The sequence below is a fragment of the Otolemur garnettii genome, unplaced genomic scaffold (assembly GCF_000181295.1).
Source record: "Otolemur garnettii isolate 467f Iridium unplaced genomic scaffold, OtoGar3 scaffold00024, whole genome shotgun sequence".
NCBI lineage: Eukaryota > Metazoa > Chordata > Mammalia > Primates > Galagidae > Otolemur > Otolemur garnettii.
Window position 1 is genome coordinate 20,005,478 of NW_003852419.1, and position 25,000 is coordinate 20,030,477.

General features: G+C 34.9%; 1 protein-coding gene across 3 annotated transcripts in view; it reads left to right on the forward strand.

Annotated features, from left to right (window-relative positions):
* The window catches only part of EHBP1 (EH domain binding protein 1), a 381,725-nt gene that overhangs the window by 307,659 nt on the left and 49,066 nt on the right, over nucleotides 1–25,000 (forward strand). For 2 of the 3 annotated variants that reach the window (XM_003787948.3, XM_023512117.1), the window contains exons 16-19: nucleotides 12,788–12,912; nucleotides 15,504–15,642; nucleotides 15,805–15,911; nucleotides 18,540–18,663. In XM_003787948.3, the coding sequence (XP_003787996.1) occupies nucleotides 12,788–12,912; nucleotides 15,504–15,642; nucleotides 15,805–15,911; nucleotides 18,540–18,663 (495 nt within the window). Of the gene's footprint in view, nucleotides 1–8,436; nucleotides 8,545–12,787; nucleotides 12,913–15,503; nucleotides 15,643–15,804; nucleotides 15,912–18,539; nucleotides 18,664–25,000 lie in introns of all 3 variants that reach the window. The other variant, XM_003787947.3, reaches the window with a different exon arrangement.

Here is a 25,000-nt window from a genome sequence, read left to right on the forward strand (position 1 = left end):
CAGACCTGGCTGCAACCATACCTGGCTAATTTTCTTCTTATTTTTGTAGAGATGGGTTCTCAATATGTTGCCCAATCTGGTCTTAAACTCTTGGCCTTATGTGACTGACCCTCCCACCTCAGCCTTCCTACTTGCTAGGATTACAGACATGAGCCACCATGCCTGGCTTGCAGAGATTATTCTAAACTTGTTGCTGGGGCAAGGACTATATACATAATTAAAGAGAATTCTAATTTTGCCTCTCAATGCTCTCTTTGGACATATTTAATTTGGAACTTTTTACATTTTCACCCAAGAGAAGTATATTCACGGAGCCTGTGGGCTTTTTATTTCAAAGGTATATAACCTATTTATCTACTAAAACATATCAAGTACTTGTCCTGAGTTAATCTTAGAACACTATTCTGAAGTATAGGCAACTAAGGACTTGAGTAAGACCTTAGAGGGCTCAAATAAAGGTAAGCTATTTCTAGGTCAGAGGTGAGTTTCTTCAAAGTAAATTCAAAATTATTAGCTATTTTTAATTGGTTCCTTATAAATTTTATCATTGTAGAGAATTCTTAGTGCCTAAGCATCTAATACTCCATCCCATAAATTTAAAAGCTTCTTTCCCAAACAGCTCTGTATCTATCCCTCTGGTCTTCTCAGAATATTTATAATCCCTCATTTTACCTTTTCAACTCCTGTCATTCAAGATTTTTTTTTTTTTTTACAATTTCTACATTTCTACATTTTTTTAACTTTCTACTGTAGTTTGATAGTAATATCAGTAACTGTTCACAGCTACATTTATATAATGCTGTGGCACTTTGCTTTTATTTTTCATTAATAATAAAATGTTTCCCTTATCATAAAAACTCCAAATATTGTCCAGCCTCAGTAGCTCACACTTTTAATCTCAGCACTTTGGGAGGCCAAGGCAGGATACTTACTTGAAGCTAAGAGTTCCAGACCAGCTAGGGCAACATAGTGAGACCCAATCTCTACAAAAAAATTTTTTTAAAAAATTAGCTAGTAGTGGAAATGCACTCTCCCAGCTTCTTGGAAGACTGAGGCAAGAGGATCTCTTGAGCCCAAGAGTTTGAGGTTACAGTACACTATGATCAGGCCATTGCACTCCAGCCTGGGTGGCACAGAGAGATACCATCTCAATAAATAAACAAAGAACAAACAAACAAACAAAAAACCTCCACATATTCTAAGTAAGTTTTATAAATCCTTTCCTTCTTTGTCTCTGAATGATAGAGAAAAAAAAGCCCATATTCTTTATCTTCCAAAAAGACTGTCCTGAGCTACTAATGCTACCTTTCTGTGGTACATAAAGCTATATAGGAAAATAAGTAATAATAAGATGGAAAAACATCCAGTGTCTTTTTTTTTTCCCCACGGGTGAGCAGATAACAATGCTGAATGAGTTGTAAACTCTAGGAAGGCTAATAATTAAAAATCTTTAATTAATGATGTGGGATGGGTCAGCTATGTAGTCGATCCTATCTTTATAATTCAGCCCCAGTTGAAGCTAAACCAGGAAAGCAAAGAGATTTTGTCAGTGTTACCACCCAAAGAATGTTTCCTACTTGGTAAGGAGGAAAAGTGAAGACTTGAATTTGGTATCATTCAGCAAAGTAAGTAAAGTAGACAAAGTAAAAAAAAAAAAAAAAAAAAAGAACAAGTGAGGATTGGATCTGTGGAGCTGGCAAGAAAATTCAGACAACAGGGAAGGTGAAATGAAGAAGGGAGAGAGTTTGACAGATTTGTAAGAATCTGCTGAAGAGTCAGGTTCCCTATTCCCTGAGGATACCAAAGTGACCCGGGTCCACTTCTACCTGGTGAGAGGATACAGCATACCTTGAATGTTAGACACAGCTGCATAGCAGATGGTAGACTCTTTTTATTTTATTTTATTTTGAGACAGAGTCTTACTCTGTCACCTTGGGTAGAGTGTCAAGAGTGCCATGGTGTCACAGCTCACAGCAACCTTAAACTCTTGGGCTTATGCAATCTCTTGCCTCAGCCTCCCAAGTAATTAGCTGGGACTAGAGGCATCTGCTGCAGCACCCAGCTAGGTTTTTCTACTTTTAGTAGAGATAGGGTCTTGCTCTAGCTTAGGCTGGTCACAAACTCCTGAGCTCAAACAATCCACCTGACTTGGCCTCCCAGAGTGCTAGGATTACAGGCATGAGCCACTGCATCCGGCTGTATGGTAGGCTCTTAGAGCTAAGGTTGACCTAAGTAAGGTAAGTGGAGTAGGCCTATGCCTTATCCTCAGTGGTAGGTCTTGGCCTATCTTTATAAAGGGATATAGGCCTTAGTCTTCAAGGTCTAAGCGACAGCTATTGAAACTAAAAGAAAGAAAGCTTTAGAATGAGAGAGATGGTAAAATTCCTGCTTGAAGTTCAACTGTTCATACATACTCATTTATCTCTTAAACAGTGCCAGCCACTATGCTAGGCCAAGATTTAGCAAACATCCTAGAAAAGGCCAGAGTAAATAGGCTTTGTAGCCCATATGGTCTCTGTACCAACTACTCTGCCCATGTAGCCAAAAAGCAGTATTGAACACCATGTGAATCAATGAATGTAGCTGTTATTTATTCCAAAAGGTGGTAGGCTGGATTTTGCCCCAGGACTGTACTTTGCTGACCCTTGTACAGCAAAATCAAAACTCACTTTGAGTTCTCAAGAATCTATTTTCTAAGTGAAAATGACCCTGGCAGGGTTGATAGGTGAGGAGAAAGAATTAACAAATTTGAGTCCACTCTAACAATGTCTAATAGGAAACATCAGGTCTGAAAAAAAGTAGTTTTGCTATGGAGTAGTCTGAAAGGAAGAGAGAAATATTTTGAAACTGGCTTATTTGGAACACTACTGTAGGAAGATTTTAGAAGCAGTAGTTGAGAGTGACAAAAAAAGAGATGACGGTAGTGAAGAGATGACATCATAAAGTGGATGCGCGGCCTGGGGAATGTGTTGAACATGATCATCACTCAATCTTGCCTGAACTCATTTGAAAAAGCTTACCAACCTCAGTGAGGAAAAGAAACTTACTAAGTTTGAGATGAGATGTCTTCAGCTTCATGGAGGCCACAAAAGATACATGCAGGGTACTGTAGGTCAAGTATAACCAAGTATTCAAGCAGCCCACTTGCATCCTATTGCAATTAGAAATAGCTTAATTTTTATGTACATAGCAGAATCACACCCATCCTAGGAGCTCTCACCTAGCTTTTACTTATCCTCCATTTGACATACTTGTAGGGCTTATGAGAAAATCGTTAATATAAAATCAGATGCTATATTGCACATGTTTTTCAATTCTTGCATCATTTTGTAGTTACAGACCTATGATAGCCTCATTTTAAATCATCATATGTAACGAACTTGTGGGTTTATTTCATTGAACAGATCTTACCTGTCAAGGTACACACATTTTATGGGAACAGGTTTAGTGTTTTTGTTTTTAGTTATATGGTATTTGGTCAGGAAATATAGCCCAAATTTCTGCTTTGGAAATTTATGAAGGTTTTATTTTAGTTAAATAAATGTTATACTTTAATTAATAGTCTATAGACACATTTGCAAGAGAAGTAGCTACTTTGTCTTAAGATGATTTTGTAATTCCTATATATTCTATAACACATAACATGTTATATACATTATATATTCATATATCATGTATTATATGGTATATATGATATAGATTTTATGTGTTACACTTTATATTTTTATGTATATATTTATTCCATAGCTTAGCACTTTGATTTGAGTTAGAGTAGATCTTTTCACTGAAAACTGATATTTTTACCTTTCTTTGTTTGATTTAGATAGAGTAGTGTACTTTGTTTTGCATTTCAAATGAACAAAGAAAGTATGTGTAGTTTTATTATTATTATTTGGTTGTTTATTGAGCTGGGATCTCCCTGTATTGCCAAGCTGGTCTTGAACTCCTGGGCTGAAGTAATCCTACTGCTTCAGCTTCCTGAGTGGCTAGGATTAAAGATTCATGCCTGTGCACCCAGGTAAAAATGGATTTTTGAAATTTTGTCCATGAGGATGTCTGTATATGTACATGGTCCTAATATTTCAGTTATGGCAATATAATTATCTAAATTTGTTCAGCTGAAATAAAATTGTACAGACTTTAAATAGTTTTCCTTTTTAGCTTATATTAATATAACGTTTATATTGTTCTCTATCTTTTGTTTGATTTTTATAAAATAACTTTAAAAGTTATAAATTTTATGAGGACCTTTGCTGAGAATCTTGAAAATTATAATATAATTAAGAAGTTTTTTCTGATTATTTTAATAATAACCTCATTTTCTTTTTTCAAAATTGCAGATATATTCTCTCTCTCTTATTTTTTTTACCATCACCATTTATCTTAGTATCATTCAATTTCCCTATAAATGAAAAATGGAAGACTAGCCTTATTGCTGTGCTACTATTGGGATTCCTATTTTGCTTATAATGCTATGCAGTATCAACTGGAATGCATTTTCACATTCAGTGCATATCTAATCTCCTTTCATTGATACCATTTCCTGCACACATAGCACATGGTGTACTTGCAAACCAACTTCTGTTGTATAATGAGTGTACAGTTTATATTCTGCTCAGCTCAACTACTGGGTTTTTCAGGCATTAACCATAAAAACAGCTATATATATGAATATGTAGTATCTTTAAACAGATATACACATGTGTGCACATACACATTCCCATACACTTTTTTGTTTTTTTTAAGATACAGAGTCTTGCTCTGTTATCTAGGCTGGAACACAGTGACCTGATCATAGTCTACTGCAGCCTCAAACTCCCATGCTCAAGGCATCTTCCTCCCTTGGCCTCAAAAGTAGCCAGGATTGTAGACATGTGCCACCATGCCTGGCTAAATTTTTTTTCTTCTTTTTGTAAACATGAAGGTCTCACTATGTTGCTCAGGCTGGACTTAATCTCCTAGCTCAAGTGATCTTCCTGCCTTGGCCTCCCAGAGTACTGGGATTACAGGTGAGAGCCGCTGCACCAGGCCCACATATTTGTTAGTTCTGCAGTTAGAGCATTTCCAGAGGTGTTAGGAAATATGTAACATTAACTGTTGAAAAGCATTCAAGGTTCATCATAAAACTGAAGTCATGAAAGGAAAGAAAGTAAAACCTGAGCTATAGCTATGTAGGAGATAAACTTTTACTCTTTCCTTCCTAAACAGTAATTTTTTTATCTGAGATTAGTAATATATGTATGAACATTACATTAACTACTCAAGCACTACTGGTGAGTGGTAGAGTAGATATTTTATTTAGCTTGGAAGTAAAAATAAATAGCACCCATTTATCGTCATCCAGGAACCTGGCACTGTATGGTGGTTAATGAAAGGAGGTATAGTTTTATGCATCTCTATGGAACCTGAAAGAATCCATATATGACCATATTTCCAGACTTTTTTTTTTCATAGCAATGCCATCATTCTAGTACTCAGCCTAGAAAATTAATTTCAATATCCCTTCAAGTTATGTTACACTCGCTCCGAATTCTTTGCTCCTATGTTAGACTCTTCATACTGCTTACTTAGGGATTCTAAGAATCTCCAACCTGGATTTCCTGCCTCCTGTCTTTCTGTTTTCCAGTTCAGCATCTAGAGCAACAATGTTACATGAAGGATGATGGATTGTGTACTCTTATGTACAATCTTGAGACTACTTTTTCTTTCACATAAGAAAGCATAAGAGGGGTGGCGCCTATGGCTCAAGGAGTGCCGCCTCATATATTGGAAGTGGTGGGTTCAAACCTGGCCCTGGCCCAAAACTGCAACAACAGAAAAAAAAAAAGGATAACAGAATGAAAGCAAAAATGATATTATAGAAATAATATTGAAGCTCTAATTTGTGAAAGACAGATGCCTCAGTGCCTATACCTCACAAGTGATTACAATTAGACACTTTGGTTACAAACTGCTTATAGAGACTACTATTAATTTTCTAAAACACAGTGTTTATCTTTTTTTCTTTTTTTTGAGGCAGAATCTCTCTGTCACCCTGGATAGAATACCATGGCATCATAGTTCATAGCAGCAACCTGAAACTATTGGGCTCAAGAGATCTCTCGTCTCAGCCTCCTGAGTAGCTGGTATTACAGGTGGCTGCCATAACACCCAGCCCAGCTAGCTTTTCTATTCTTAGTAGAGATGGAGTCTCACTTTTGCTCAGTTTGGTCTTGAACTTCCGAGCTCAGGCAGTTTACCCACCTCGGCCTCCCAGAGTACTAGGATTACAAGTGTGAGCCGTTGAGCCCAGCCAACAATGCTTATCTTGTTAGAGTACCAATATCTCTCCATTCCTACTAGGTAAAATTAAACCTTGCATTCTGCCCTTCAAGGCTCTCCATAGTTTTGCCTTTCAAATTTTACCTCCTATTATTTCTCTTTAAGTATGCTTCAGCCAAATATGACCTTACAACATTCTCTAAACATAACCTGCCCATTCCTGCTTTCATATCTTTAATGCCCTCCCCTCAATTGTACCTCTGTTAATTCTATACATTTTTCAAGGCCTCATTTAAAAGTTAATGATTCCAAGAAAGAATTCCAGGTGTCACTGGCAAAGAGTAATCTTTTTATCTTTTGGATTTGATCTGTACCATATTTTACCATATAACACTCATCCTGCATGATATTATCGTTATTTCAGTGTACATTTCTAAGGCAGAACAAATGTCTTATACAAGTTTGTATTTCTTCAGCATCTAGCACAGTGTTTTGAAGATTGCCTAGATAGCACACAGTAGAAGTTTCTTAAATAATGAATGTTGAATTTTGTACGTTCATTCTAGATATATCAGTAATAATCAGTGGAGGCTAATTGGCAGCAACAAAATACTACACTAAGTCTCTAAAAACTATTAATAGTAAAATGTCTCAGAATAACACAGAATAATGAAGAAGTGTTCTGAACACCTTCTGTAGCACTCAGGAAATATGTGTTAATTAAATTTGTTAAACTGCAAAATTGTTTGAGGAGAATTTATGAGGACAGTGAAGTTGAAGATGCTCACTTTTATGAAATTAGTCAAATAGTTGTGCTAAACATAGTTGATAAGATTTCCCAACTGATTGTACTTAAATAATGTAGCCAGTAATCCCTTAGCTATTTGTTTGAAAGCTTTTGACAATGTTTCTATATTTATGCTTTTTCCTCCCAAGGAGAGCATTTCTCAGTCTTAATTTATTTATTGTTTTCTTCTAACTGTCTTTCATGGTAGATGGGAAGCACTCAATAAATGTAAATTATTATTATCAATATTAATGCTCACTGTAAGTATTTATCTAAATCAGACCTAAAGATGTAAAGTTTCAGAAAGGGACACGTGTTGAGGCATCAAGCCAAAACTAGAGCATTTTAGAATTTCTCGATTGGAGAATCTTTGGAGTGCCTCACAAAAGTTGCCCAATAAAGGAATGCATTACAGAGTGGTAGGAGTATTCCTACCAACTCTTCAACTTCCAGGGCTACACAGCTATTTCTCCAAAAGATACATTGCCTGTCAACAACAAAATTTAAAGCTAAACTTCTAATAGGCAAATCAAATGGTTGAAATTTCTTTTCAAATGAGTAGAATTCAAAATAACCAATTCCATCTCAAGGATTTGTAGAGAGAAAGTATATATTAGAAATCTTTAATGTCAAAAATTTGAATCCATTAATTAATTATGACCTAAAACATTTTCCTAGGGATATAAAAAATAGTGTAAGTATTCCTCATTCCTATGTATTTAACTTTGAGTAATAATTTTCCCAGCTTTATGTATTTCAAACGTATCTTATTATTTCTGAAACTTCCACTGGGTAAAGGTACTGTCATTCTAGCCTCACTCTTAATGTATCCATATGCTGTTATGAAATATTTAATTAATAGTGCAAAAGCACTTGAGTCCTCATAAAAATGACAGTCACAAACCAATTGGGGGTGGAGGGTCAAGGATATGTGTTCAACATAGCTGTCAGTTTATAAGGAATGCTGTATTTCTTTACACATTTATGTCTAGTAATGGTAAAAATATGAAATTTAGAAATATTATTTAATGACTTTGTCTCCAAACCAACTTTCTTTTTGTGTGCCGTTATTAGAGATTCTTAATAGATTATATTTTGAAATATAGGGACTCATTGAACTCAGAGATTCAGGGACAGTGTGTGGCAAATTGTCAAAACCTTTGCATTTGCTTTGATGTGATAATTCATCTTTGACATATGAATGTAAAATATAAACAGTAATTCGGTAATGAAAAAGTGACATAAAACTGATTTCTTACCTTGCTTATCTATGTCAGACTTGATTTGAATAACCGTCGTTAAAATACTGGTTTTTCTTCTTTAGTGTTTTGAACAAATGATATAAAATATCAATAATATACTAACATTATTGCTACATGTTCCTACAGATGAAAATGATAATATTGAGATAGATACTAACGAGGAGATTCCTGAAGGCTTTGTTGTAGGAGGTGGAGATGAACTTACTAACTTAGAAAATGACCTTGATACTCCCGGTAATTTCAAATTATAAATGTTTTGTGTCCTGCTGCATGGCATAATTTATGGTTATACTTTTATTATCTCATCAACAATAAGTTATTTTTGTAGTTTTATTATATCTTACACTCTAACAAATCATTTAGTTAAATCCGCCTTCCATCAATTATTTGATATTAAATGAATGTTTTAGGTTAAATGTTAAAATTTTAATTACATTGGAATAGGAATTGGGGTTTGTGAAGTTTCACTATTGTATTTTATATGCAGCAACTTGGATGCACTTAGATCACTAATTGGTTGCTTTATCACCTTAAATATTTTGATGTGATTTTGTAAAGTATGGAGTGCCTATGGAATACTCCAAATGTAGGTCTAAACTAAGGTGACCAGATTTTAACATTGGTAAAGCAGGACACCATGGGGGGAGGGGAGGAGCCTGGGGAGCAGGGCCTATCAACAATGCAAACTTTGATAAGCAGTTCTCGATAATCAATTCTCAACAATTATTTGTTATAATTAAAGTTTAACATTATAAAATTAACAAAAATAATATAAAATGCATATCCTGGCGACATAGCCACATGGCAGCTGATAACCGTATATTCCCTTCCTGTTCTCCCGTGTTCCCTAGCTCATCATGCATTCTTTCCAAAATCGGGACTTTTTTTAAACGCCTCAGGACACAGGACAAATTGTTAAAAAGCGGGAAGTCTGGTTACCTTACTCTAGAGAGGGGGGGCTACTTGTTTGTTCCAGACAGTTTGGCTCCTTCTCAGCTAATTGTCCTTGCCTAGAAGCAAGTGAGGGAGCCAGTCTCCTTCTGATACCTTGCCCAGGAGGGCAATAAGGAGTTTACATTAGCCTTTTCATTTCCAAATGAAGTTACATTAACCTCTTCATTCCCAAATGGAGTTCTGTTAACCTTTTCAGCAGCTGAAAACTGTATATTCCCTTCCCATTCTCTCGCTGTTCCCTAGCTTGTCATGCATTCTTTCCAAAAATCAGGACTTTTTTAAAACGTCGCAGGAGGCGGGACAAATTGTTAAAAATTGGGACTGTCCCTCCAAAAACGGGACGTCTGGTCACCTTAGTCTAAACCACAAATCAAGGTCAGGCACCAAAGGAGGCCAAGGTTGGGTGGATTGCTTAAGCTCAGGAGTTCAACACCAGCCTGAGCAAGAGCCAGGCCCTGTCTCTAAAATATAGCCAGGTATTGCAGTAGGTGCAGGTAGTCCCAGGTACTAGAGAGGCTGAAGCAGCTCAGAAGTTAAAGGTTGTGTGAACTAGGATGATGCCACAGCATTCTGCTGAGGGAGACAAAGTGAGACTCTGTCTCAAAAAAAAAAAAAAAAGGTAAAACATAAACCATGAATCAGATTTTCTGACTTAGTTTAGAATTGATAGCCTTAGTTGTAATATTATTTTGCAAATTTTGTGCTTGCTTTAAATATTATGCTAATCATTTTATGCATATTTAACTGATGACAAGAAGAAGACCCTTGCTTTTTTTTTTTTTGAGACAGAGACTCACTTTGTTGCCCAGGTTAGAGTGACATGGCATCATCTTAGCTCACAGGAACCTCAAACTCCTAGGTTCAAGCGATCCTTCTGCCTCAGGTGACTACAGGCACCTGCCACAATGCTCAGCCAATTTTTCTATATTTTTTAGTAGAGACAGGGTCTTGCTCTTGTTCAGGGTGGTCTCAGACTCCTGAGTTCAAGTGATCCTCCTGCCTTGGCCTCCCAGAGTGCTGGGATTATAGGCATGAGCCACTGCACCTGGCCACAATATGACACTTCGAAGACTACTTATATAGAGTACTATTAATTTTATATCAATAAATCACACTGGCAATCGACTTTTTCAAGTTCTTATTTAAAATATAAAGATATTCTCTAGTGGTTTTTAATACATGAGTGTTCTATATGCGTATATAAGCCAGCAACAAGTAGCAATCCAAAGCTTTATATACAGAAAGGGTTCCATAAAGGCTCATTGAATTGAATTCTTATAGCAATAAAAAGTCTTAGGTGATCTCTTTAGATTTAAGGAGGCAAAGTCCCTTATATTTATCTTTCCCTATAAAAAAAACGAAGATGGTGAGAGCAGGAATCCTTTATCTTATCCCTGGCATGCGACTGTAGTGCTAACCTGCTTTCTTTCCTCCTCTGTCTGAAATCATGCTATTACTTCTCAAAGAAACAGTTGATCGGGGTCTTCCCGATTATAAGGATCACCCACAAAAACCCATGTTCTTTTGTTGGTAGTTCCTTCATACCCAGTATTAAATTATACTGTTGCTACACGGAGGTCAATGAATTTATATTGTGCAAGTCCTATATCTTAAATTCGGCTAATTATTAAAAAGATATTATGGGCAGCACCTGTGGCTCGAAGGAGTAGGGTGCCTGTTCAATATGCCAGAGGTGGCGGGTTCAAACCCAGTCGTGGCCAAAAACTGCAAAAAAAAAAAAAAAAAAAAGATATTATATATATTATATATATAAATATGTGTGTGTGTATGTGTATAACTGTGCAAGTCTTAAGAGAATGCTGATATTGAAGGAAAATTTTTAAATGTTTAACCAGAAATTAGAACTATGTTTTACATCTTTCTGTTTAAATACTATAGCACTTGAGTATGTTTAGTTTTCCTTTTTGAAAAGATTTTTGTTGTTGCTTACTGCCTTGCATACACACATACACCATACCCCACAACCACCATCAAAGGCTCTATCAGAAACCAATAAAATCCTATATTGTTGAGAACATCCACAAATACAGAATTGAAGCCTTAACATTCAATTTATTGAAGTATATAATCAATGACAATAAGTGTTATCCTAATTTTACAATAGTTTATAAAGAAAGGAAAAATTACATTCCTTAGGTAAAGTAAGGGGAATTTTTCCAGTTTCAGCTAAAGCAACTTTGTCGGAAAATTTTGAAGATTGGTTGATTTTAATCCTAACAGGCTTGACTAGTATCATTTTAACAAACTTCCCACTTTGCATATGCCTAAAAAGGAAATACATCTGTCTTCCTGTGTAGAGTTAACTAATAAATTGTTTATACCTTTCAAGCATGTCAGTAAGTATGGGCATGTGAGTAGAGAGATTTCCCAATTCAGATTTGAGTTTATTTTGTGACAATAATAGAAAAGCAAATGGAATCTAGAAGCATGTAAAATATATTCTGATTATTATCCTGGCTTTATTTTTCCCAAAATTCTTTTTTTAATATGTATATAAAAGTCATAATGTTTTAATAATAAATTGTTTTATCTCTATCTTGATTTGACCATAGTTCATCAGATACTGTTTAAAGAGAAGCTTGGCAATATAAACTGACCAATTTACATAAAAGTAATGATAATAGCATTTATTAAGAGTTATAATTAGAAAAGTTATTAATCTTTATGAAGAATATAATTCACCAAATGGTGGCCAAGTCTATTGTAACCATTTTATTAAAAAGTTGATTTGTGTGAGTTTAACTAAAAATAATTGTATTTCCACTCATTTCTGAAATATTTTATTATTAAAGATTAATCTGCTTGCTAAAAATAAATTTGAAAATGTTTATTTTAAAAGTTATAGACCTATTTTATTTTAAATTTCTATTCATATTCAAGACATTCTAAAAATGTGATAATCTATATTATATTTCTGCCATCTAAACAGGAGGTATTTTTAAACATACAGCCTGTTTCAATACTGAGTACATGTGAATACACATAAACATTGGATTCTAACATTATGTACATATACAAGACTGCCTGAGATCATGTTAGCTTTTGTTTTAATATGGCATTATATTTGTAAGTTTAATATGCTAAAAGATTGAAATTATAAAATAATTCAATGAGTTTGTTGATAACTTGTTTTATTATATAGTAATAAAAACCTATGTAGTACTTATATAAATCTGTATATCACATATAGGCTTAGATTTTCAGGTAAGCATAGCTACCATTAACTATAGTTATAACTGAGTTATCTTTAGGTATGTAGACTATTTTTTAAAGGGAATGGTTTTGGAGGGAAATTTTATATATACACATATATGTGTGTGCAGAGAGAGAGAGTTCTGCAAGTGTCTAATCTGAAAAGTTACTTCGTAACCCTAACGTCCTTTTCTACTTCCTTTTAAAATATAGTAATATTTTTATAATGTCACCTAAAATTGATAACCTAATAACCTACATATCTAAATGCATCTCACTTGGTTATTCATGGTATTTACATATTTAACAGAACAAAACAGTAAGTTCGTTGACTTGAAGTTGAAGAAGCTCCTAGAAGCTCAGCCACAGGTGGCAAATTCACTCCCTGGTGCTGCCCAGAAAGCTGTAACTGAGATCTCAGAGCAAGATATTAAGGTAAATTTTACTTATTAAACATTTGGCTAAGTATTTATGAATTCTAGTTTCCACTGGCACTTTATAATCCTTAAAATAATTTCTTACCAAGTTCTTCACAGTAAAATTAAGGTTTTATTAAACAGACAGTAAATCAAATATCATTATGATAATCAGTGTTTATGTACTATCTTTCAGGGAAGCTATTTTAAATTCCTATTTTGAATAAAAGTAGAGGTTATACAGAAACTATTTTTGAATTCTATATGTATATATATATTGCTATGCAGAATATTGCTAAAAGAATTCTAGCATATTTTTCCATCATCCTCAACCTCTAGATCAATATTTTTCAACTTTTTTAATCTCACATTTGAACCTGTCCCACAGCACACTTAAATTATGTTGATCAAAAAAAAAGAGTTAAAAAGAAAAAGAATATGCTTATTGTGCTTTGAACATCTTTTGAAAATAATTTAATGATCTTTAAAAATTTTACAGCACACCAAAGATCCTCTCACGGCACATCATTATGCTGTGTCACACCAGTTGAAAATCACTGCTCTAAATGAACTAAAATTTATGTTGTTTATAAGAATTATTACATCTGAAGATGGGTGGATGATTTAATATAAATGTTTAAGATACCTGCATGTGTTTTGGCGTCTTTGTATCTTACCTCACATAGCATTTTAGTCAGAATGACACATTGTAAGAATATTGTTATTATTAGATTATATTATCCCCACCCATGTGTTTCTCTCCTTTTCCTCACAGTGTATCATTAATATTTCTGTAGCTTAAGGGCACTTCCAGTCCTGTATAACTTTTCACCCACCTGCGGACTATGGGGACTGCCTTGCTGACTGAAAGGATTTCCTTCCCCTGACATAGAGATGCTTTGAAGTCCCAAAACAATGACTTTCATTGCTTTTCCCGTATATTGTCAGTTTCTATAAATTGGTGATGAAAGTGTGTGGCAGCACCAGAGGACTTTTGGTCTCTATCTTTGAACAAAAGGAAGGCTGGATCAGGTCTGATTTTTTGCGTTCAATTTAGCTTTCTGCAGTGGATTTAATGCAGAATGAAGCTGGCCTAAGAATAATACAATGGATTGAAAAGGCTAACTGAATTAGTGGGTTTAGAGGAATACATTTGTAAAGTGGCAGAAGTCCCTAGTCATAAAAAGGTTTCTTAAGATGGGATTTGCTAGCTAATCGCACTGATATTTTAGCATGTTGCCAGGCCTAAAAAAATTTATCCATGTTTGTTTATTTTAGGAAAATACTTGCGTTTTAGACTATTGGATAGTTAATATACAGGTAGCACTCATACTTTTCACAGGAAAAAAAAAAGCCAAAATTGTTTTGATCCTAACTGTAGGACTAGGATATTATAAGCATGATATTAATAGTAAATATATTAGATAACTTTTTAAAAAATTAAAATAGAAATATTTTTATTATGGTTTATTTAATCATCTGTGTAGCTGAAATCGGTTTTGTTTTTCTAAAAGCTTTTAAGTAGTAATTTTTAAAGTTATTCCAGCAAAAGGTGTGCTTTAAGCAGCTTGCCTTTGTATGAACCCTTTCAGTTAAGATTTTGAAAATGGTGTTTATAAAGAATATATAGAGTCCATCTGTTCTCCTAAAGCTTTCAGCATTGATTTGGGTTTTTATTTTTTTAATAAAATGCAGTTTACACATTTATAAATGAGGCATTCTGTGTTTGTGGAAAAGGATAAACTGTTACCTTCCCTTGAGGATTCTGTATCCCAGGCCTCCTTGAGGCTAGAGAATAGGCCATTGGAGGGCTCCCTCATTACTGATTGTCTCAATGCAGAGGAAGGGCAAAGTCTTGGTAGCTTTTGATAACCAGTTTCAGCATTCAGCAGGCTTAGCTATTAGTCATGCATCTTAGCCTTTCCCTATTTACTTTCAAAACACTTAATAAAAATAATAAAAGATTAGGTATAAAATGAAATATTTGTTTGGTACACAGCACCTCGGTATCTGCAGCTTCCACACACTGCAGTGGTTCAGTCTTCTGGGATATTTCTTGTTGATAGAACCATTTGAATTTGTTACCAGTATTAACATAGGAAGCTCTGGGAAAGATAATTGTAGTTTCCTTAGCTGTAAAGGGCTTACTTACAAATCTGGCTTTGGAAAGTTATAGCTGATGAAATTCAGTTCAGTGGGGTAGTATTATAATCCTACCTTTTAGCCTTCATCCAGCATTAGTAGTTTATCTCAATGGGCATAAAATTAGAAACTAGTTCTTCTTGTCATACAAGTCTGTGGGACTGTACAACTTGATGGGGCAGGATAGTGGGAGGAATAGGAGATAACTTGGCTTTTAAATGATATGTATCACTGGGGAAAGACACAAAAGCTATCAAAGTTATCAAGGGTTTAAACCATATTTCCCAAAGTTTTTGATTACAGGCAACAGAACTTGCAGGTGAGCTATTTAGAGTGCTTTAAAATCCTTTTTCTTTCAAAAAGTTGCTAATCAGTATTATCCTAAATCATTATAAGGTGCCTTACTAACATGTAATTTCATGTTTCCAGAGATCAGGACTCTCTTACTGTGTGTTGTTTTACTTTTAGAATGGCACAGAAGATCTCCGAACTGAGAGACTACAAAAAGCAACAGAACGTTTTAGAAATCCTGTTGTTTTCAGCAAGGATTCTACAGTCAGAAAAACCCAACTTCAGTCTTTCAGTCAATATGTTGAGAATAGACCAGGTAGGAATAATTTTAAAATGTTTCCTATTTTATAATTTAATAGTATTTAAATATATATGTATGTATATGTGTGTGTATATATACTGATAATGTAAATCCACATTTCAATATACAAATATCAAGCTTTATAATAATTTTACATGTCTTTCCCCTTTTTTTAAGAGATGAAAAGGCAGAGATCAATACAGGAAGATACAAAGAAAGGAAATGAGGAGAAGGCAGCGATAACTGAAACTCAGAGGAAGCCATCAGAAGATGAAGTGCTTAATGTATATTAATTTTTTGTGTGGTTTCATGATTGCTGATAATTCCAAACTGTATGTGGAAATAGTGCCTTTATTTGTTAAAATGAGATGTTAGGTTTTTTAAGATGTCAATCTCCAGTGCATTCAAAGCAGAGTGAGAGGGGTGCACTGTTGAATTAGTCTGCAGTGTGGTGATAATTGTCAGATAAAAAAAAATGAATTTTTCAGAGTTCCACAGCCCCAGCTTCCTTGAGACATTTCCATCAGGGCACTTCCCATAAAGAGATTCCAGTATTGATCTACCGGGAGGATTTTAATTATTACAATAGCAGATACCGCAGAGCTGCAGTTAGAGGGAAAAGTCACATGAGACCTGCTAGAATTTCTCAGCCAACCCATTTTGTTGGCTTGGGTTAATGGGTGTTCAACCTTTCCATTATCCAGATCAGCCGTGAATTACTAGCTGAATGATGTTTGCATTAATATAATATATATGGTAATTTCTTCACTTAATTAACAGGGAGGTTCAGCTCAGTAGGGGTATGGGCTGATCATGTGTAAAATTGATTTGTGAGGGAAATATTTGATAGACCGCAGGGAGAAAGCTGCTTTTGATGGACAGCTGCGGGACAGAAGCAGGAAGAACAAGTTTTAACTTGAATTTTTGTCTGGATGCATAGCTCTCTTCAATAGTGCTATTTTTTGTATTATCTAGAGTTTATCTAAATATTTTCATTGTTTGTGTTTAGTGCTAAGATAGTCTTTGCTAGATTTTAAAATCCATATAAGTGCACTTAGAGTAACCAACTACATCTTAGGGTTCTAAAAGCTTCTCATTTTAAGTTGTTCACTTTAGAACGCGTGGAAAAATATGAGCTGGAAAAGAATAGCTCACTGATATAGCTTGATAAAGTATTTGATATGACATATAAGTTACAGAATACTTGAGTATACTATGTACTCAAACTAGGAAAACCTGATTATGAAATTTGTTACCATTTTTAATTGAACCAATTAGTAAAAGCAATGAAGTTTATGTTTTGCTTTCTTATACCTATGTTGTTCATATTGCCTTTACAAAGTGCTGTATTTGTTTTGTCCCTCTGTATGGGAATGAGAAAAGGAAAAAGTCCCTTTTGAAAATGCTCTGCTATCTGGCAGATAGATTAAAAAAGCATTCACCAGATTATTCCAGATTTTAAAGTTACCATTAGCTTTTATTCTGTTATTATTTTTCTGTTATATTTTATATTAAGATGGAAAACTATCCATTTTATATGAATCTTTAAAATATAATGATCTTTTGATCAAACTATCCTAGAAATTATTAGTTGTGTGATTTCATAAAATATTTCAACTTTAAATTTGTCAACTACTATAATCAGTTTAATAAGTTAATATAAATTCAGTTCACAAGTGAGTACAAATTATTTACTAGTTCAAAAGGTTGTAAGTTAAACACATAGTTAAACATGTTTATTGATCATGAGAATTCCAAAATATGATCATAAGTAATGTGATTCTTAATTTTGTTTCTTAATTAAGGTATAATGGAAAAATAATTCCTCAGAGCTTCTTAGAGATTAATAAGCTACTAGGTAGGGAAGAGATTTGATAGGAGATTGTTAACATTTATTTCACTTAATAAATAATGTTATAGATGCTTATGATTGTAGTAGTGATGGTGAGAGTAATCACTTAAGTAGTTCTTTAATATTTCTCAGCTGATTAGGTCTTAGTCCCCAAAATGTAAAAAGGTAAACAGATATTCCAAATGGAACTATAGTTAATCCATTTTGTAACTATATTCCCAATAGTAACCCTTACTGTAACAATTTAAATTTGTAATATAAATGGAAGATTAAGGCTATACTGGCTCTTTATAATAGAGCTAGTATTTCAAATAAAACTTCTAAGGATGGATGATTATAAAAAGTAAATTTTCATATTGAAATCCAAATTTGGCTAAGCAGAAGATTAACCAAATCAGTATACTGATTTCATCAGGTCCTGTGTAGCGAGGTTTGAAACCACCTGTCAGGTTAGAATTTGCTGCTACAGTAATTGGTAATACATCAACAGAATAACATGTTAAAATATAACACCCAGCTGGAGGGAAAACTGTTTAAAGTATTTAAAATAATATAGTCACTATGAAAACTTACCTTTAAAATTTTGTACTTTTATTAGAACGATCTCTGATTCTCTCAGGATAGATACTTTAAGGATCAATTTCTTAGTAAAGCTCCAGTTTTGTATATTATACTTTTGAATTAAAGGTTCCATTGGTGTTTAAATTGGTAATCAGCAAGGGAAAACTTCTCTCTATCCTTGTCTATGCTTAAATAACTCTGACTTAACCCAAAAGAGAATTTTTTAAATTTAGTGTGAACTTTTTAAATCTGACAAATCTGGGTGTGAAATTATAAATATAACACTAAACAGCTAAAATGTTCAATATTTACAAAAGTTTGGTATACATAATACCTATGAAAATTTTTTGAATCATAGGGAGTTGCTTTTTAGTGCTAAGGGTGATACTAAGTGTGTATTTGGTTCTCTAGGTAAGTGCTTTACTAAGTGTTTGTAGAAAGGAAAAATGCAACTTACAAGTGATTTTTTTTTTCCCTTCCTGTTTGTTCTCGTTAACAGAAAGGGTTCAAAGACACCAGTCAGTATGTTGTAGGAGAATTGGCAGCACTAGAGAATGAGCAAAAGCAAATTGACACCCGTGCCGCGCTGGTGGAGAAGCGCCTTCGCTATCTCATGGACACAGGTACGGTGCCCAATTACACTGTAAACAGTTTTGGCAAATTGAGCGTTCACAAACTCTTATAGAGTTTTGGAAGTGTGAATCTTTGAAGCCTGAATGTTCAGCAAAACTGCCTTGAAAATAAAAAGGCTGCGATTTGCAGCTACCTCTCTGGGCCCTGGTGATAAGAGTGCCTTCATGGGAAGTGATAACTTGCCCTGATACCGTGTGAGCCAGCACTATTGAACAGTGTGCTCATCCATGCAGAGTTGGAATACACATCTGTGCCTCATTGATATGCCACTGCTTAAAAAAAAAGTAAGATCTTTACTGTTCTACTGATTCATTGGGAAAAAAAAAGATTTGGCCAGCTAAAGCCATGTACTGCATGAAACAGAGCACTGTGCATAGGGGATGGCTCCATGGACTAGATCACTGAAATTTGAGAATACTATCTGGTTACTGATGCTCCACAATTTTTTTCAAGAGAACAGGTTTTTAAAAGTCTGTAATACTTTGTGTCACAGTTGCATTTGAAAGGATTAAGGTATATAGCAAGATTTGTAAAGATGGGTTAAAGAAGCAAGTTAGCTCCTAAACAGAGGATGGATTGGCATTTAATGCTAATTGCCAATGGTGATTGAATAGATCTAAGTTCACAGTGATCTATTGGAAAAGAACTGTGTGTATGTGTGTGTTTCTTTAAAAATGAGAAATAAATTAAAATCATTCATACCAAAGTATAAGTTGTATGAGAAAAAAATGTCAAAAAATAAGTGTGAAAATCTATTTCTTTAATCTAATTAATTGCTTTAACTTTATGGCAGTGTTAAAATAAAGTAGATTAGCATGATTTAGGATTGGAAAGCTTTCCTGAACTTTTTCTTCTCTATTTTCCAAAAATATATTTACAATAAAAGAACTCCTCCAAAAATAAGCATTTATATGGGATATTTGAAAATGAATAGATTAGTGAAATCAGAACATATTAGAACAAGAAGGAACCTTAGGCTTTAACTGAGTTTCATACCGTGTTCTATGGAGCCATATAGCTTCTTCAGAGGCCATCAGGAGTTGCCAGGACAATAAAGGAACAGAAAGAATACAGATACCTAGATTCTTTACCTTACTTCAAACAAAGTGGTTCTGAATTTATTTATTTGAAATAGTGAGCTTAAGAGTTCGTTTGAAGAAAAGTGTCTATTGCTTAAAATTTATAACCGAAAAAAAAGACAAAACCTTTTTTTCAGACCCTATATCTCTTATTGTATAGGTGAGGAGACAGAGGCATAGGAAATGCTCAAAGTCATTTAGATATGTAGTAGATATTAAGTAATTCAGATTACCAGGACTTCCTGCTATATCAGATTACCTAGGCCATGTTTATTGTTCCCCTAACAAGTTACATACATGCTCGATCTTATACATATGCAGTTGTGTGACTTTAGCATAGATCCATAAACTGATATATTTTTATAATTTGCATTTTTTCCTTTGATTTCTAAGGGCTTTTGAAAATATTAGCTATACTAGCTATACATAGTATTTTATTTTATTTTATTTTATTTGAGAGAGAGAAGGTGTCACTATGTTGCCCTTGGTGGAGTGCCATGGCATTCTAGCTCATGGTAACCTCAAACTCTTGGGTTTAAGCAATTCTCTTTTCTCAGCCTCCCAAGTAGGTGGGATTACAGGTGCCCACCACAATGCCTGGCTATTTTTTGGTTGTAGTTGTCATTGTTGTTTGGCTGCCCTGGGCTGGGTTCGAACTCACCAACTCCAGTGTATGTGGTTGGCACCCTAGCTGCTGAGCTACAGGCACCGAGTGGCTATATGTAGTATTTTAAATGAAATTATTAGTATAATTTCTATAATGCATTTAAAAATTATTTCTACCTGGGTGTAGTGGCTTATGACTATAATCCTAGCACTCTGAGGCTGACGCAGGAGGATTGGATTGCTTGAGCTCAGGAAGTCAAGACCAGCCTGAGTAAGAGTCTGACTATTTCTCACTAAAAATAGAAAAATTGGCCAGATGAGATGGTGTGTGCCTATAGTCCTAGCTACTCAGAAGGCTGAGGCAGGAGGATCACTTGAACCCAGGATTTTGAAGTTGCAGTGAGTTATAATGATGTCACTGCACTCTACCCAGGGAGACAGAGCAAGACTGTGTCTCAAAAAGAAAAAATTTTTTTTTCTTCTATACAGGGTCTCATTCTGTCACTCAGGCTGGAGTGTAGTAGCAGTGTCATAGCTGACTGCAACCTCTAACTCCTCAAGCAGTCCTCCTGCCTCAGTCTCTCAAATAGCTGGAACTACAGGCATGTACCACCGTGCCTAGCTAATTTTTCTATTTTTTGTAGACAGCATCTTCTTGCTCAGGCTGATCTTCAACTCATAGTCTGAAGGAATCCTCCTTACTTAGCTTCCCAAAGTACTAGGAGTTCGGCCATGAGCCACCATGCCAAACTTTATTTTCTTTAAATACTCTGAAGAGACAACTTTTTTTGTTTTTGACAAATGGAATGAATTATCTTCCCCAATTGTTTGGGATAAAGTAGATATTATTACTATACAAGAATCCCTTGTGCCACTAGTGAAAAAGCTAGAAATTGTATTTCCTTTCCTTCTTTTAACATGCGGAGCCTGGTTTACTGAGGGCTCTAACCAAAATGGACTCAATTTCTCCTTCCTACCCTATATGTCACTAGTAAAGTTTTGAAATGGTCCCACAAATCCTTTATAATCTATAAGACAAGGCTACAGATTGATATTGAAATCCTTTGGGGGATTATTCTATTCCTTATTCCACAGGATAGAATCTGACCCTGATTGGGGCTGCTTAATGCATTCAGACTAAAACAGACTTGGTCCCCCAGTTTGACATGCTCTGAACATCTCCCTAGATGATATTGAACTTCCTCCAGCACACATAATGTTTTTAAGGTTTGCCTAAAGCCTCGCTTGGTATCTGAAAGAAGGGATAATGGGTTTAGAAAGTGAAAGCATGTATTTTTCCTTTTCCTTTAGGAGTTCCAGTTTATTCCAACTTTTCATTTATTATAATAGTACCTTTATTCTGGTGTATTAGAGGATCCTCAGCTTTAGAAATGAACAGAGCAGATAGTATTCATATTCTTTATATGATGAAACTAAAGCTCAAATAAGGGAAATAACTCATTTAAGATGACCTCACTAGCAGTGGCAGAGTTAGGGATTGAACCTGGGGTTTTAGATTTTATGGCTCTTGACTTGGTCTTCTTTTCCAAGTACAACTTCTTTATAAAACAAGAATGTTTTATCTGCTATTACAGTTTATATATTCTTGCAGATACTGACTAATTTCTTTTTACTTATTTGAAATTCACATAATATAAAATTAACCATTTGAAAATGTACAATTCTATAGTATTTAAAACATTCACAGTGTTGTACAATCATCACTGCTATGTATTTCCAAAAGTTTTCATCATCCTAAACATTAAGCAATAACTTAATTCTTTGCTCATTAAGCAATAACTCCCCCATTTCCTCCTACTCAGTCCCCTGGGAATCTCTCATCTACTTTCTGTCCTTTTTTTTTTTAAAAAAGAGTCCCACTCACTCTGTCACTCTGGCATTCCTGGGGGTTGAATGCCATGGCATCATCATCACAGCTCACAGCATCCTCAAACTCTTGGGCTCAAGCAATCCTCATTGCCTCAGCTTAGTCCCAGGTAGCTGGGATTGTAGGAACTTACCATAAACCCAGCTAATTTTCAAATTTTTGTAGAGACAGGGTTCTCACTTGAACTCCTGAACTCAAGCAGACCACCCACTTCAACCTTCCAAAGTACTAGGATTACAGGTGTGAGTCATCAAGCCCAGCCTCTATTCTCTGTCTTTATGAATTTGTTTTATTATAGATATTTCATATAAGTGGGCTCAAATCATATTTGTCCTTTTGTGTTTGGCTTCTTTTACTTAATGTCTTCCAAGTACATTCATGTTATAGCACGTAGTAGTACTTCATTCCTTTTTATGACTGAATAATATTCTATTCTATGTTTATACCACATTTTATTTACTGACTTGTTAATGAATATTTGGTCTCTTTCTACCTTTTGGCTACTATGAACATTTGTGTACAAGTTTCTCTTTGAATTCCTGTTTTCAGTTCTTTTGTGTATATACCTAGGATTGTAATTTCTGAATCATATGGTAATTCTGTACCTTTTTTTGTTTTGTTTTGTTTGGAGTTTTTTTGAGACAGAGTCTTACTTTGTTGCCCTTGGTAGAGTGCCATGGTGTCATAGCTTACAGCAGCCTAAAACTCTTGGGCTCAAGCAATTCTCTTGCTTCAGCCTCCTGAGTAGGTGGGACTATGGGCACCCGCCATAATGCCTGGCTAGTTTTAGAAACAGGATCTCACTCTTGCTTAGGCTGGTCTTGAACTCCTGAGCTCAGGCAATCTACCTGCCTCACTCTCCCATACCACTAGGATTATAGACATGAGCCAGCATCCCTGTACTCAGTTTTAAATGAGTTTTGAGGTCTACATAGAATTCAGAATATATTTTCCAAAAGAAATACTGTTGTAAGTGTCCACAAGTCAGACAAGCCCACATAACCTTGTTACTTCAAAATAAAAATAAATACTAGTAATACTGAATAGTGTTTTAGACTTGAGTCCTAGGTTCCCAGAGGTTGAGCAGTTCTGAGTTTTAAGCACTACCCTGGTGCCACTGAAGCTTCTATATCCTGAAGGGGAATGGGTGGAGCCTAGATGGTGGCCTAGACTGCTGGGCATTTCTCTTGGCATGTTGGCAGAAGGTTGTAGCAAGAAAAATAGGGAAGGGATGTAAGAGGCTAATGCAACGTGATGGGGGGGGGGGTGCCAGGAATGAGAATAGCAATAGCTAGGCAAGGACACCAATGGCAGAGACAGAGAAACTGTTGGGGGTTATATGTCTGGTTTCTCCTAAAATTGTTGAAAAAGCTTAAATTAGTGATAGCCTAAATATTAAATAGCAATTGTGTGTGTGTGTATGTGTGTGTGTAATTGTTCTTGAGGGGGAATTTTTTTCCAGCACCTAAAGTTTATAATGATTACTTCTTTGGGAACAGCAAAACTTATAGAAACATGTATGTATTTTTAGTTTAGCACTGATTAATCTGTGCCAGCAATGCTGTAACCAACAAAAAATGGAGTTTATAATGGAAATGTTGATGGGCCCTTTTACTATAGTGCTACAGATAGTGTTTACTAGAATGAATGATATTTCCTCTCCATTCCCAATATGTTTTCATTTAGTAGTTATCAGACTTTTTAACAGTACAACTGTAGTGTTTTAATCTAATGATTTGGGTTTTCTTTTTATTTACACTTAAGTATAAAAATTAAACATTCATGAGGGAGAAATTATATTAAAATTATATGTTACAACTTCTTAACCTTTAAGCACTGAATAAAAGGATCATGATAGGCTCCTTAAATCCCTAGGTCAGAAATACAGATGCTGTAGCTGCTTGTGCACCATCCAGTCCAAAATCTAACTGGCCATTTAAAAATGTTAAATATACTTAAGGAAGAAATGAATTAAAAGAAATAACTTTTCTATACATTCTTCAGAAAGTTCTTTACCTTATCCAAATGTAGTATTAAAGCTGCTTTGAAGCAGGGAATAGGGCCCCCCTAAAAAAATTGAAGTAAAATTTATATGTTGTTACTGAGAACAGTTGCTTTTGAATCTCCAGAATTATCCATCATCTTCACTAGAGATAACAATAATGGTCTGTATTTATTGCATGCTGGTTCTTATGTATATATTATTTTGTTTCTCATAATGTCCTTAGGAAATAGGTTCTCTTAATAACTGGAAGTATTAATAATCTTGTCTGAAAGTTAAGGAAATAAGTAACTTGCTCCATTCATACAGTTTACAAGTGGTAGAGCAGGAGTCAAATTCAGTCTGATGGCTCTGGAGCCCAACTCCCCGATACCAACTGACACGATCCCTGTCTCATTTCTCATCTTCTTAGAGCTGAACTTCTGATTTTCTGGAGTTTTATAATAATTCTTTGGACCTTCTTCTTACCATTTCATGATTTATAATTAGTTACTCAGAAAAAATGAAAACAGATCATTATTCATTTAGCTCAGACAAAAACACACTTAACTAACCCATTTGGCTTATTATAGACCCAACATGCCCTTAATGCCTTTTTTTCTTTTTTCCTTTTGAGACAGAGTCTCACTCTATCACCCTGGGTAGAGTACCATGGCATCATAGCTCACAGTAACTTCAAACTCTTGGGCTTCAGCAATCCTCTTGCTTCAGCCTCCCAGTAGCTGGTAATACAGGCTGCTGCTATGAGGCCT